Raw genomic sequence first — 16886 nt, 5'->3', positions numbered from 1 at the left:
GGGTATAAAATATATGATTTAGATAAATTTATAAGTAAAATCATTATTACTCATTAAATCATTTTATTTTAAAATTTTTGTGAAATAAATATAAGTAAACCGTTGTCTTTTATCTTTCTACTATTAACATATGTTAATATGGTATACATATATTTATGTTTTCACTCACCTAAATCAATGGTATATGCACTTAGTAATAGTAATAGTAATAGTAATAGTAATAGTAATAGTAATAATAATAATAATAATAATAATAATAATAATAATAACAACAACAACAACATTAATAATAATAACATTAATAATAGTATAAATAATAATAGTAATAATAAGAATAACAACATTAATAATAGTAATAACATTAATAATAGTATTAATAATAATAATAGTAGTAGTAGTAGTAGTAGTAGTAGTAGTAGTAGTAGTAACAACAACAACAACAACAACAACATTAATAATAGTATTAATAATAATGTTAAAATCTGCTCTGCTCTGCTATCCTGAAATCTGCTCTGCTCTGCTGACCCCTGCTCTGCTCTACTCTACTCTGCCCAGAAGCTCAAAAGAACAGGGCCTAAGTCTTAAACAGTTATAAAAGAGAAAATACATACACTGCTTGTACGGAGTTGGGTTAAGATTAAGAGGGGCTAACTGACAATTTTTTGGGTCCAAAAGCTATATTTTTCCAGGATATGTGTATGATATAGAATCGACTAATGCATGATCTGTGCACCCGGGTGCACCATGAACATGGTGCACCCGGTTAAATAAAAAAAAGGCAGAAAGAACATTTAGATGTTCGAAAAAGAACATGTAGGTTTATGAAAAAGAACATGTTTGTGTTTAACAATGAACATGCATTATTAAAGAACATAAAGACATTACAAAAAGAACGTGATAAAAACTTTATTAAAATTTTATGAAAAATCACACATTAAAGGAAAAAAAATCTTTACCAAATATATCATTTCTCCAAAATTTGTTCTCTCTCTCCAAGAATTTAACTTTCCATAATAATTTTAGTCCTCTCCCTAAAATATTTTCAACTAAAAAAATTCAAGATTTAATTTTCAAATTAAATTTCAAATTTCAAAATAACATAGGTTATAAGAACATAAGTTATAATGTAAAGAACATATACTTCACACCCAAAGAACACACTGACCAAACTCAAAGAACATATGATAATAAAAATAAATAAATAAATAAAACAATGATATATGATAAAAAAAATAAAAAAAATAATTGTGCGTCACTCATTACTTCAAATAACATACGAGCCAAATTTAAAGAACGTACATTATATTATTGAAACCCAAAAAACATGTTTAATCAACATATGTTAAAGAACATAAGTATAAAAGAACATATTATCAAACATATATGGGTATGTTCTTTGTCAAACACGGTATGTTCTTTATCAAACAACCGATATGTTCTTTCTGCCTTCTTGGTGCACCATGCTCATGGTGCACCCTGGTGCACTATCCTATTTTCAGGAATCGACCACAATTTTTCCAATTATAGGAAGGTCAAGGAGGGGACCTAGCACATCGTCGCAGTACAGATCGAATCTTGTAAAACTATAGGACTTAGGGCCTAAACTGATTAACTGAACTGAGCTGAACTGAACTGAATTGAACTGAACTTATTGGAGCTGAACTGAACTGAATTGAACTGAACTTATTGGAGCTGAACTGAACTGAATATTTTATAAGAGAAGGAAATTAAGAACTGAACTGAACTGAATTGAATTGAACTTATTGGAGTTGAACTAAACTGAACTGAAAATAAATTGAACAGAACATACCCTTAGGCTGAGGCTGACGATTTTTCAAGTAGAAAGGATACTTTATATCGACGCCATTACATAAAATGGTTTTGTTAAATTCATTACTTGTACTGCAAATTATCTTTGGTATACATAGGAAGTAGATGGAGATGATGACTTTGCCTAGGTTTTTCATGCTTGATAGATCTTTGTCTAGTTTTGTATAAACTTTACTAGGTGTTATGGTATTATTATTTCAAATTGTCATGTAACACATTCATTTTGGCTGACCTAATTACTTATTAGTAGCTTTTGGGTTTAGTCAAATAGTTGAATAGGTAGTCATGTGGTTCTGTAACATTACTCGATCGCAACATACTAAACAATTGGAATAGATTGAAAGGGAGATATAGGAAAGGTGTTTGTAGGACAGAGGGAATTTTAATTTAAAGGCGATATAAAAAATATTCTAATTAATAAATATAGAAGTTTGTTGATAATATATATACATTGTGATTAATCTAACAATTATAATAAAAACGCAATTAAGTCAACAACTTAAGTGGTATTCTGTATTTAAAACTAGGCTTCATACTAATCTAGTAAAGCCTAATAATGGCCATCCCTGGTTGGCTGGTTCCATACATGGATTCTTAAACATTCGGATATAAAGACGCATCTGAAGCAGATACATTTATTAAATGGGCCTATATTATAATACCTTTATCATATCATTGGATATTTCTCCTGTCATTTTCAATCTCAAAGAAATGGGCCTACAATCCAGTTTTTTATTGCTTTACTTATGGGCCTTTTGGGTTGATTATCTACTACCTTCTTGCATCGCATAAAGTGGAAATAAACCATAGTCATGCAACTTGAGGCCTAAATTTATACTGGTATCAAAATATTAAAATTGTTTGGATCCCTGAATATTTATAATTTGAATATTTTCGGCTATGTATAAGGTGAAACTTATAAAAAGTTGATATTTAAAAAATCTATAATAAGAGGAATCTAATAAGATCTCATATGCTAATTTATTAATATTGTATAAGTCATTAAATATGGTTAAAGTTATTTTATTTTGATCTTATAAATAGTAAGTGAGTCAAATTTTCAGAAATGGAGATATTTGGTAGTATTTATTATGTTTTTATTCACCAACTTTTCAATTGATTAAAGCATCTAATTATAAGTAAAGCATAAAAGGTTTAAAAAAAAAAAAAAAAGAGTAAAGCATAAAAAATGAAGAATAAACACTCAGTAATCAAATTAAAAGAAGGTAAATCTCCATATAGAATGTCCATGGCATCATATACAATAAAGTTATAAAAGATGACATAGAAAAATATAGAAGTAATTAATTGAAATTTCCAACACCTTCCCTATCCAAATTGCCCCAAAAAAAAAAAAAAAAAAAAAAAAAAGGAATTTAAAGCCAAAAGGTTATTCTTTTGGTACAAATCATATATTTACTGACATCCTTGCTTCACATTGCATTGTTGCATAAGTTGCTCTTGCTAGGAAGTGATGCCTTGGTAATTTTCAAGCTTGAGTTAATTAAATGGCTGTTAAAACCCTATTTAGTTATGCCATTTGCTAATCTTGCTCTTAGCTCTTTCCTTAAGATTTTCCCTGATGGTAGTTTAGGAATTGATTCCACAAAGAAAACTCGGTATATTCTCTTATAAAACACCACCTGCACGTAAAATTCACAACAAGTTATTAGTTTATTAATCCATATATATACGAGTAATTAAAATAATATCTTTAGATTTGTAAAACATTTTTCTACTTATTTCATAGATTGATAAATAAATAAAAATCAATTTTGATTGGTAATAATTCGTTTGATTATTAATAATGATATGTTGTATAAGTAAATATCAGATTAATAGAACAACGTGATCTAATTTAATTTAACAGGGTAACCATTTAGGTAAATTAACGCGACGTCTACCTGTTTGGAGATGTATTGTTTAACATCATCTTCACTAATTTGAGAGCCATTTGATCTTACAACAAATGCAACAGGAACTTCACCAGCAGCCTCATCTTGCATTCTGAAATATTGTTTAACAAATTGTATTTATTAAATACAATTCTAAGGTAACATACATTAATATGAGACATAATAAAAGAGATTATTGTTAATTGATTAATAAGTTAATAATGAAGTAAAAAAATACTTACGCAACAACTGCAGCATCATGGATATTAGGATGGTTGATTAGCATGCCTTCAAGCTCAGCAGGCGCTACTTGGAAGCCCTTGTACTTGATCAATTCCTTTAGCCGATCAACGATGAAGATCTCATCATCGTCGTCGACGAATCCGATGTCGCCGGTGTGCAACCATCCTTCTTTGTCTATGGTGTTTGCTGTTGCCTCCGGGTCATTCAAGTAACCTGAATTTTTATTCAATAATTTGTTAATTAAGGGTTTACTTGAACTAAAATAATGATTTGTACTTGAAACCTTTTTTTTTTTTAAATAAAAAAAAAGAGTTGGGAAGATAATGATGTAAATGGGATTCGAGCTTTCAGGTTGGTACCATCACTTAAAACTTTAGCCAATTAAGCTAGTTGACATCTACAGCAATAAGTATAAATAATAGAAAATTGTTTAACTGACACTTGTAATTGTATCCTTATGAATTTATGAAAAGAGACTATTGTAACTGTTTTTAATGTAATATATGGTCAATTACACAATACGAAAAAATTCCTAAAATTAAGGTTTAATGTATGATGTATCACCGTCCCATTTTCTTAAATTAATAGCCTACATTATTGAAGAATATTGAATGACCAATTCAACAATATCTTTATTACTAGATACAATTGCACAACATAGAAGGGCCAACAAGAAATCAATAGTTCAACAACATCAATTTCCACCAACCAAATCTACTATTTAAGCCTCCCTAAAGTTAAACATAAATCTCAATGTACATTTTTTTTTTTTAAAATTTTTTTGTTCTTTTATGTGAGACAATGATGTGTATTGTTTATCAATCTAACGATCATTGTTTATGCCCAAAAAAAATTGTGGATGTGCAAATTGCCACTAATTAGTTGACTCATTGCCTTGGTTATGGTTCAAAACGATCATCAATCTTAAAGTTATAATACAAAATTACTAGTTTAATTTAACACAAATCGTACATTTAACGGGATCATCAAGATTAGTTAAAATTGGATGCAAATAATTTAGGAATAAAACCACTTAAAAATGCATGATAAAAATGGAGTATAGTTGACCACATGAAGCAATCAAAAATAAAACATTACAACTAGAAAAAAAAGGTCAGGCATTAAAAAGATCGGCAAATAAATGTCATGAGGTGCCAAAATGAATAATGATGATTCTTTTGCACTAAAATTAACCCCATCTTAATGGATCTAAGAGGGGTCAGGATAGAAATATATGGCATATGCGGCTAAGTATAGAGATCGAACATTAATGAGTCACACACAAATATGTCTCGATATAGTGGGTCATGTTTATTTGTCGAAATGGTAGCCTATAGGCCCTTAGTCTTAATCAATAGGTCGAGGTCTCATTAATATCATTATGTTTTTATTTATTTATTTTTTGTAATGTATTAAATTGTATTCCTTACATTATGACTATTGAACAAAAATCAAAGAAGAATATAACAACGGACCTTTCATGATTTGGCTACCACGAATGCAAATTTCTCCAGATTGGTTTCTAGGCAAAGAAAGACCAGTATCAGGATCAACAATCTTTAACTCAGCATTTCGTACAACTGTCCCACACGATCCAGACTTTACATCCATAGGCTCTTTTGCAAATGCCAAACACATGGCTAACACCGGTCCTGCCTCAGTCATCCCATAACCCTGCATGTATCGATAAATGTAATTAATACGACGCATAGAGTACTCTACGTGTCAATTCTTGATTGTCTCGCTTTCATTTTGGATTTGATTCTTTCATTATGTGAAAATGAGGGAATCTTACTTCACTCTCGCGTCCATTATATCAGTCTTACTAATTTTGTCTTTCATTAGTCTCATTCCACAAATAAATGAAAAACACAATAAAATCTCAATTGACAAACAAAGGAGGAGGGAAGGTCTTATCAACTACTTGTACTTTGTTCAAAAATAAATTTTTTTAACGTTTGGTAAGTCAAATCAAGCAAAATAATCATCAATGGAATTATGTGGAGCAAAGTTCAAGTAGTTCAATCGATCGCCATCAATCTATCACTCCATATATGGCATTTTGGTGCACCAAAATTTGCCACGATTAATAATAGGGATAAAAGCACCATTATTATGAATTATAACTCTTATGAGTTATAAATATTAGTTGTCATAGATGGCATATGTCTAATAAGATCAAAATCTATTAATTTCTCTCATCTATTGTATTTATTACTCTAAATTTAATACTTTCTATTTTTATAAAATAATGTGAAGTGGTGGCCATGGCCTATGAATATAATCTTTATGTTAAATATAAATAAAAAATATACAATGTACTAGAATTTAGTATATGGACCAAATTATAAATGCAAATATTTTTTTAATCAGAAAGACATCGTTTAACATGACATTTTGTCTAATCATTTGAAGTGCTTTGTATAAAGTATTACTCTTACTCTTAATCGAAAATTTAGAAGATGACATTCTATATTATCGTGTATAATAAAATAAAAGTAATTTTTATCTTCAAATAATTGAAGAAAAAAGACATGTAATGCACCACTTTGCCAACTAGTACTCTTATTTCGGTTTCTTTTCATAAAAAAAATTAAAAAAAAAAACTATTTTTTTGGGGCAATAATAGAAAGTGGTGGAGAGCATGCCTTGTCAATTTCTTACCCTTTTTTGTCAACTATAATGAAATATAAGCTCACTATTATTTGTACGGATTTCTTTTCTTTGTAATAACGAAATTATTATGTTCTTTTCATCATATTTGATTGTCGATCATATTTTTTATAAAAACAAGTCAAAAAAAATTATAACTATCTTTCACTAATTACATACAATTTATATTTCCATCACGCCAACTATACCTTTAATATCTTAATGTATCAAGGTACGAAATATAGTTATTGTATAATTTTAAGATAATCTAAAGATTAATTATAAAGTTATGAAGTCATCGAAATCAATAATCGTTTATTTTTTTTCCTTGGCAGTGACGGTTGTATGAAATGTTTAATTAAAAAGGTACAATTAGTCCTATAATTAATTTTACATTAACTTCTCCTAATTATGGAAAAGTTAGTACTCAACTTCACCTAACTCGTTAGTATGTCAAACCTAATAGTTATATTAGGCTATCAATTCCACACGTATTAATTTCATTATTTTATTTTTATTTTTTAGGGGTGAAAGAGAGAGAAAACTCTCATTCCACACACGTAATTATAATCAATAAGCGCATAACATTTTGTCAAAGATTATCTTACGACTATAAAATCGACATTAGTTAAAATATTTTAAAATTATAGTTTCATTTGGAATTAGTTTTCATGTTAGTTTAACATAATCATGATTATGGATATACTACACTACTCTCTATTATCTATAAATTGTGGATGTGACTTATATGAACTCATTCACACTTGTAAGAAATAATCGAAATTATTAAAGCTAAAAAATCATTTCTTAAATTCGACTTTCTTTTTTGACTTGTGTTGTAAGAAATTATATTAAATATAAAATAAGTTGAACAAACTATTTACAGTCTTATTATGTAACTATATATGTAAGGAAAAATGTATAATAATATAATTCATTACTATTTTGTGAAGCATTTTCCTAAATGTTTATGACGATTTATCACGTATGTAACTTATTCATCTCATAAACAAGTACTATTATTAAGATTTTACTTATTCTTTTCACCTTTAAAGCATGCACCATTTTTCTTTCATAAAGTCTCTAATAGAGCAATTTCTATTCAACGTCTCATAATTGAACAATTTCTATTCAATTTATAACTACGTGTTCTCATTATTTTACGTTCTCATCAACATTATGCATATACGATTCCATATAATTTTTACATCACGTACTTCATACTCCTTATTAAAATTGTGAATAATTAGTTTAAATAAAAAAAAATAATTAGTGCGTGAGTTCATGACACTGTTACCTTTTGCTGTATATTCTCGGTAAAATCTGACAACATTATAAACGTCAGAATTGACTGACTTTTATAACAGAAAATTATTCTCATTTTTTAGCTTTATTTATTTACTTTTCATATTTTCGTAATATGTTATACCTTTATTGAACAAGCAACCTATGTAAAAGTAGCAAAAAATCAAATCTTTAACTTTTAGACTTTAGTCATATCAAAATTGATTTTGTAGGCCTAGTGTACTTATACTATAGTAAAAAAAATTAATAATGATTATATACCATAGTTAAAATAATAATGATACGAGATTAATTAAATTAATTACCTGTCCAAGTTTGGCATTTGGTAGTTTAGCTCTAACAGCATCTTCAAGATCTTTTCCCATGGGTGCTGCTCCGGACAATACTACCCTTACCGATGAAAGGTCGTATTTGTCCATATCCGGGTTTTTCGCGATAGCTAAAACAATTGGAGGTACAAAGGGTGCTATTGTAACTTTGTATTTTTGGACGAGTTCCATCAACATGTATATATCGAATTTAGGCATTACTAGGATCGCGGCCCCAACGCGTAGAGCACACAGCAACACGGAGTTAAGGGAGTAGATGTGGAATAAGGGTAACACACATAGGATGACATCTTCGCTATTGAAGTAGAGGTTCGGGTTTTCCCCGTCCACTTGTTGTGCAACACTTGTCACAAGGCTTTTGTGCGTGAGCATCACGCCCTTAGGGAGGCCTGTGGTGCCTGAGGAATAAGGTAGGGCTACCACGTCATCAGGGGTTATATTTGCCTCGGGTAAATTGTTTTCCTCCCCTTGGGTCCCAACTAGGTCCCAGAAGTGCTTGTACTCGTTGGGGTGGGGACCATCTGGAGACATGGTATCCACGATGATTAAATGAATGTTGTTCTCTTCACAATAGGACTTCACCTTGTCCGCGAAGGCGGACTGGGTGAGGATGGCTCGAGCTCCACTAGCTCGAGCCTGTTTCTCAATCTCAGCTGAGGTGCAGAATGGGTTGGCTGTCGTGCTTACGGCTCCAATGAAGGATGCCCCGAGGAAGGAGAATATAAACTCGGGGCTGTTCTGGAGGAGTAGCATGATCACCTGACCCTTTTGCAACCCGAGCCTGTGATGAAACCCAGCTCCGACACGTCTGGCTGTCTGTTCCACCTCCTCATAAGTCCATTCCCGCCCTGTAGGACCATCAATCAAGCACGGTCGGCTACCATGCTCACGTAGATTCTCAAAACAATACGTGTGTAGGGGGAGGTGGTTAGGAATGTAGATGTCCGGGAGCTTCGATCGAAACACAAACTCCTTACGGTCAACAACCTTGTAAACCTCATGTTGCTCATCAATATGGTTGTTGCTCACTTGTTCGGAACCCATGTTTAAGAAATGTATGTGATAACAATAGTTGATGAGAAAAGTAGGAATGAAGGAAACTTATTAGAGAGGATAGAAAGAGAAGGTATGTAATGTAAGTTATTACTAAAACCTTCCCTATTTTTTTGGGAGGGTTGGTTAAGGGGTTAATATATGGAAGTAGGTGAGAGGTAGAGGGGGGTAGCGGGTGGAGCAAAGGGGGTTGGTATAATTAGAATGCGATCAAAGTATAAATGGAAAGTGCGTTGACAAAACATGTAACTTCTCTAACATACCACCCACAATAACTCATAATATGTGCATAATCATAGTATGGCATGACTAATGCACCATTGATTATACGGCACGTGTCGTGTTTTTGATCTCGTGATTGTACGTGGCGTGTTTTGATTGGGTTGTATGAGGGATAATGGTGGGGTTGAGAAGTAGATGATCACAAAAAATTTGGACATATGGAGTTGGTGAAGAGATTTAGTTGAAAGCCTTGTTTGGATACCTCATTCAACATTTTTAGGATGAAAAAAATAATTAAATTAAATTTGGAGGTCAGAAGTTTGACTGAGTGGGCTATTTGGAGTTGCCATGTAGGATTTCACCTAACAAAGTTGGTGGATGAATGAAAATATAATTATAACAAAAAAGAAAAAGATTAATATGTTAGATTTAACCATTTTTTTTCTTTTTCGGCGCATGTTATAAGCTTATTTTGTACTTGTAATATATTAATTTTTGTTTTATATATATTATAGATATTTTAAATTGAATGAAAGGAAAATATCAAAGATGCAAGATGGAGATAAGTCTATGTTTTGCAACAAAAAAAAAGTGTTGCTCATCAATTTTGTATAATTGGTTATCGTACGTGAATTATGTTTTTATTATAATTCTTACAAATAAATTGAGAGCAAAAATTACTTTGTATTTGACTATTTGATATAGGGTAATGAAATATTATATAATTTTGTTTTAATCGCATTGAAAGTTATAAGTTCTCATAAATTGATAGGTGCATATTATAAGCATAAAATAATAAACCTATATTGTAATTAAAATCATTAATGAAATACTATATAACTTTTTTTTTTTTTAACTTCAAGTTCACAATAAGAAATATCTTTACTTATTACAATTTTTTGAAAAAAAAAAAAAAAAAAACCAAAGAGACTAGCTACTCCATTTGTATGGCCCAAATTAACAATGCTAATTTAAAAGATAAAGTATACGTATGTAAAAAATTTAAATCTATATATACCACGTACTACTATACATGTTTTATTTAAGATAGAAATTTTCAATTATTGTATAAATTTAGTTTATTTTGCATACACTAGAGCTAAGAGTATACCTATGATTTTTATTTTATTTTGTTTATTTTAGCAATTTTGTTCATTTTTGTAAAACTAATAAAATAAGCTAAAAAATAATAATAATCTCGAATACGCCTAACTTTAAGTGTATCCGAAAACAAAACATAGGATTTGTCCATATTGAAGATGTAAAGTATTTGGCTTAAATCTTAGTTGTGATATTTAATCAATTATAAGATATGTAAGACATATGCCATATACATTTTAATATTCTCATAATAACTCTTTGTACACCGTCCAAATAACATTGAGTTTCGATGATACTAAATAGTGCAAGATTGCATCAATTATTTTAGTATGACTCATGGATATGTTAGTATAATTGTAGTTGAGCATGATTTACCAAAGCATAGATAAAAGTAGAAGAAAAGGGACACAAAAACCAACTTACAAGGATAAGGGTTGTAGGAAGTTGAGATTGGTGAGAAGATAAGTGAGGGCAAAAACTTAAGGAAAACGACAATGTTTACCTACTTCACCAACAAGCGGGTCGGGCCAGATGGGTCGGGTCAGGCCGGGCCGAGTGGCGGGTTCCACAAATGTGAAAGTGGTGAATTATGTAATATATGTGTGTGCATGACGGCTAATAAGCGTCACTCCACCAAAAAAAAATCATCAACAAAAAAAGAAGCATAGTATGTGTGTTTTTCTTTACGTTAGACCTTTTGTTTGTGTTGATTTTGTGGACTAGTGCTCAATTCAAATAATTTGTGGACACAATTCAAGTTCACTAACCCACCCAAAGAAATAAAATATGCAAAAAATTAATATAAGTGTTACTACAAGATCATGAATTCATGATAGAAAGAGCATGCCATCATTATCGCAATATACACTTGTTTTATGTAAGTTAGGGCCCATTAATACGGTAGTCACCTATAAGTTGGCATTTGGCAAGTTTTTGCAGTTACCTAATTTCCTACCCTTTTAAAGATTGGAGTGAGGGATTTAGAGTTTTTAAAAGCGAAAATTCTACGATAAATGACATGTATCGCTATGTACCACTAAAGTAAGGTAGCGCAATGTATAACTATTAAATTTATAAAAAAAAATTTATATTAAATTATCATAGTTTGACTTTAACCAAGATGGAAAATTGAATTATTGTTTTGATTAGTAGTTTAAGGATCAAATCTTTGTGCTCATCATATATTTTTTAATTTTTTTTTTCTCTTCTCATACTTTAAATTTTTTTGTCCCTCTAAACCACCTTCAAAAAATAAAAAAAATACTTGTTTGATTTATTTTACATCATACAACCTATTTAACTACTCGTAGGACTACATTAATTATATACTTATCAATTTCGAATCCTTTGCAATTTATTAGAACCATTTTTTTCTCTCTAACTACCTTCAAAAAGAAATATCAAATACTTGTTTGATTTATTTTACATCATACAACCTATTTAGATTATTCGTAGGACTACTTATATGCTACCTTCGTTTCTTATCATCTGCAACTTTGGGGGTATTATTTATGAGATATAAAATATTTCAAAGTTGCAAATAATAAGAAACGGATGTAGTATAAAAATTCTTATCAATTTTAAATCCTTCATTCTTACTGTATTAGATCCACCAATTAAAGTTATTATTCACTACAAAAATGAGAGTATTTTAGCAACAAAGTTTGGCAACAAAATTCTAAATTATTGCTAAATAACAACGAAAATATTTTAAATCTAGACTTCTCTAAAATTTGAGTTTAAACAATTTTAAATGAGCTAATAAAAAACACTAACTAATGAGCTTATAAACAATCACGAACAAATTGATATTTGTGAGCCTAAGCAAATCGAATACCAAGTTGTTCTAGATGAGCTCGTTTATTAAATAACTTGAAGTTTTGTTTATCAATTAACAAACAAGTTTTGAATGAGTTGTTTAAGGAGTGCTTTGTTTAATAGACATTCCTTGATCCCTATTTGTTTCTTTGAATTGGTTTTATGGAGATCTTTGGAGTTAAGCTAAAATACGGTCCCTCAACTTTAGTATTTGTAGCATTTTGGTTCCTCATCTTTCAAATGAAGCAAATTGGTCCCTCAACTACCTATAACTTACTTTTCTGGTGGAAAAAAGATGAGTCACTAAAGTTTAGGGACCAAAGTGACCATGTGGAAAAAAAATAAAATATTTTATAGAAAGTTTAGGGAACTTTTTTCTAATGTTGGATTGGCATTTACTTTACTAAACAATGAAAGTTTAGGGATTAGCAAGATGACTAGGCAAAATTTTTTACACTATTGAAAGTTTAGGGACCAAGTACGCTTATATGGCAGAGCTCATAATTGCAAGGAAAAGTTTAGGAAAACTGAACTGAACTGAATTGAAGTAAACTAAATAAAGCTGAAATGAATATTTTATGAGAGAAGTAAATTAGGAGCTGAACTGAACTGAACTGAACTGATTGGAGCTGAACCGAACTGAACTGAAATTAAGTTGAAGTGAACAGGCCCGTTTAGTTCAGTTCAGCTCCAATCAGTTCAGTTCAGTTCAGCTCCTAATTTCCTTCTCTCATAAAATATTCATTTTAGCTATATTCAGTTCAATTCAATATAGTACAGTTCACCTCCAATCAGTTCAGTTCAGTTCAGCTCCAATCAGTTCAGTTCAGTTCCATTCAGCTTAGTAAATGTGAACAGACCCTTAGTCTTGACATGAACATGTTTTTTCTTACACAGTTATGACTTGTGAGTGGTCTAAATTTGAGCTCTTTGAGACTATATATAGTAGATGTGTCATTTTACATGTTTTATTTTTCGATAAACTATGAACTTCATCATACGAGTAGTTTCTTATTACGAAGTATATTTTTATACCTGAATCAAATCTTACTTTTTTTTTTAAGAAAATATCTTTTATTTTTTTAGTTTAATTCTCAAATCTAGTTATTTATTGATCTAATATAATTTGCACCAATATGTACCATCTTCGAATTCGTTGGCAAAATTAGTTTTGGTGGTGTTTTAAATCATTGGCACAAATACACCTTGAACTTTTTTTAAAAAATTATTTCAAAAAAAAAAGAGAAAAAAAGGCTAGCCAAATCAAAAAATCAAAAACACAAAGCCCTAGAAAAAAGCCTAACCACCATATCTAATCTACACATTGCTTTGCTCTTAATCATTGGTTTTGGTGGTGTTTTAAATCATTGGCACAAATACACCTTGAATTTTTTTTTAAATCATCATCAATTGTATTAGAGAATATAATACAACTAATATGTCGTATAATGTTTTTTTTTTTTTTGGAGCGATTATGCACATGATCATATATACAAAAAGTTTGCTTTCATGGGATGTACTTTTCTGCATGTTTTTGCTAATATGATATTTTGGGCAATGTCGATCTCAGATTTTCAATTGAATCCTCAATTGGGTGTTAATTTGACAGAGGTTTGAATGAGAGAGCAGGGAACAATGAAAACTGAAAAAACGCGAGAAAAATAAAATAAAAGGGGTTAATTGTTTTTTTCTTTAATTTCTTTGCCTATATATAATTTAATAATACATAGCAGTATGTAGCATTTATAATACATATCGGTATTTGTCATGTACGGTAGACTCAGGTACTTTGTAGATAATTTATTCTTTATTTGTTTACTAGTTTTTTGTCCGAACAACGCTTGAATATTTACAGAAAAAAAAATTATATTTATATATTACTATAAGTGTCTTTGTTTATACATTTTGTATACATTTAATATTTTATTCTTTTAAAGTTGTTATTGTTCTATTATTTAGGTAGTATAATAATTTTTTTTTAACTTTTTTTTTTATATCAATTATCTTATTATTTTTTTTTAAAAAAAAGGGTTTTGGTGAGAAATTTTTTGATGTGGACGCGATACGTGTACATCTGGAATAATACTGGTGATTACTTTAGTATATAGTATTGATTTTAGATGTATCATTTTTATTTTTATATTTGTCAGTGTATAATTTTAACCATAAATTTATAATTAAAAAATAAAAATTATTAAAGATGATTTGAAATTAAAAACTGAGGCGAAATAAATCACTAAAAGTAGTAAAAAAGAAAATGAATTTGCATAAAAATACAAGATATTGCATTAAAAAGAAATGGACAAAGTATAAAAAATTATATTTGTCTAAAGCATTGAAATTTATCAAACAAAAAATTATAAATATGGGCATATGGCCACTATTTTACCACTCCCTATTAAATTTGAAAGTGATTTTTAAAAATTGAACTTGTGGGAACTTTCGAGATAAATATGCAATTATGACCTATTTATCATATCTTTCTGTTTTTTATGGTAAGGAAAATGACTAGCTGTGACTAGATTTTAACTCTCGCTAGACATCAGAATTTAACTAAATTTATCTGAACTTAATTAAACTAATCTTAATTTATCTGAATTTATTAAAATTTATTTTAGTTATAATTTGAACTTAATACCCTTAATAGAACTTATTTTTCCTAAACTGAATTTATTAAAACTTATTTTTTTCTTAACTTATTTGACTTGAAATAAGTGAAAATAAAGTGAACAAAACAAGCCCTTAAAAGTGAAAGAGAAGGATAATAGACCATCACTACCAAGAAAGTCTAGTTGGAATGATCATATCAAATATATTTCCTTCCGTTTCAGAATGATGTTTCTGTTTCGTAAATCGATGCAAATTTTTACCCATCTTTGACAGCAAATATCTATAATCTCACCCTAGCAAAAATTATAAAAGTTAGACATTAATAATCTACTCACCAAAACAAATTAAACTAGATCCCACATGACTATATTTGTTCTTATAGATTAAGAGAAATTTAGAAGATTCTCTCTGTTTTTAAAAAGTTAAAGATTCCAAATAAGAATATCATTGTGGAACGGAGGGAGTACTTAAGAAGAAAAAGTAAATCGCCAACTAATTACACAAAACCTTCCTATATTTGATACTCCATGAGTCTCTATTTTTTGTTTAATTTGACTTTTCACGAACTTCAAAAAGCGTCTTTAAACGGTTTTATCTCCATTTTCACATATGTAAAAATTATAAAAACAAAATATTAATAAAATATTTAATAAGAGATATCAAACGAGATCCCACATGACTATACTACAAAGTATCTCTTATAGATTAAGAGTATTTTGTGGTCAAAGATTTTAAAGGTTGACCCATATTTTGCAATGGGGCAAAAATTTAGGGATAGAGGAAGTATATACATACTCCGACATTAATGCAACCCGTAAATCACTAATCAATCGTTAGCAATCACTATAGGGGGTGTTTGGTATAAACATTGTAAATGAAACGGAAAGGATTCAAATAAGTAGGGAAAAGGGTAATGATAAAATTTACTATATGTTTGGTATTGTAATGGAATAGAAACAATTTGAGTGTGATTAAGAAAACGTATTTTGTTTCCACTAGTTTGTCAAGGGTAACAAATAAAGGGATTTTGTTACCTTTAGGAAACGACATTTGTTACTTTTAACCCAAATCAAATAACTAAAAATGAATACACTTAATTGAATGCGTTTCATACATCTAAAATTACTATACCAAATGCCCCCAAAATCCCTAATACATGTGGAGTCACCTTGTATATTATTTTTATAATCCATCAAGCAAGGACACATGCCCCCTCTTGCAATAAGGTGGGTTAGATGGAACCACTATCGCTGTTTAGACTGCCAAACCGTTTGAAAGCTCCAAATGAAAAACAAACTAGCTAGGAACAAGAACAAGAACAACTGTGAGACACCCAAGATTATTCCCAACGAGTTCATCGATATTGTTTTGATATATTACCAATATTAGTAGTTAATAGTTGTTGAGAAAATTTGCAAATGTTTTTTTTTTTTTTTTCTTTTTGTTTTAATGGCTTGGTTGAAAAGACCAACAAGAATATATGACTCAATGACTCATCATAATCATTTAACTTTATAAGAACTAAGTAGGTCCTCCGTTCATTATATGTTTGGAAAAAGTCTAAAATCTTCACATTTTTATGTAACAATAATAAAAATCAATATAGGAAAACAAGGAGTAAGTGAGAAGTATATCATTTTTTAAAATATAAAGAAAAAGTAATTTGTTCTTAAATTATAAAATAGATTTTACTAATAAATAATTAAGGCTCTATTCTCTTTTACCGGCTCTTATTCCATGTTATTACTTATTTTTGGTGAATTAAAAATTAGAGTAGATAAGATTTATATAATACGTTAGAAATTGTCAGACTAAAATATCTTTTATT

At 29.6% G+C, this 16886-nt stretch overlaps 1 protein-coding gene across 1 annotated transcript; it reads right to left on the bottom strand.

The window, feature by feature from the left end:
- Positions 1-3057: 3057 nt before the first annotated feature.
- LOC145579943 (4-coumarate--CoA ligase 1-like) lies at positions 3058-9473 on the bottom strand. The gene is made up of 5 exons (XM_081637251.1): positions 8231-9473; positions 5444-5642; positions 3968-4181; positions 3735-3837; positions 3058-3473 (listed from the first exon to the last, which is right to left on the bottom strand). Exons 1-5 carry the CDS (start codon positions 9296-9298, stop codon positions 3354-3356), a joined length of 1704 nt encoding a protein of 567 aa, XP_081493377.1. The 5' UTR covers positions 9299-9473; the 3' UTR covers positions 3058-3353.
- Positions 9474-16886: the final 7413 nt, after the last annotated feature.

Source organism: Chenopodium album, chromosome 14 (assembly GCF_948465745.1).
Source record: "Chenopodium album chromosome 14, dcCheAlbu1.1, whole genome shotgun sequence".
In the NCBI taxonomy this organism is placed as follows: Eukaryota; Viridiplantae; Streptophyta; class Magnoliopsida; order Caryophyllales; family Amaranthaceae; genus Chenopodium; species Chenopodium album.
The sequence above is the reverse complement of the archived record's forward strand: the minus strand, read 5'-3'. Positions and strand labels throughout refer to the sequence as shown.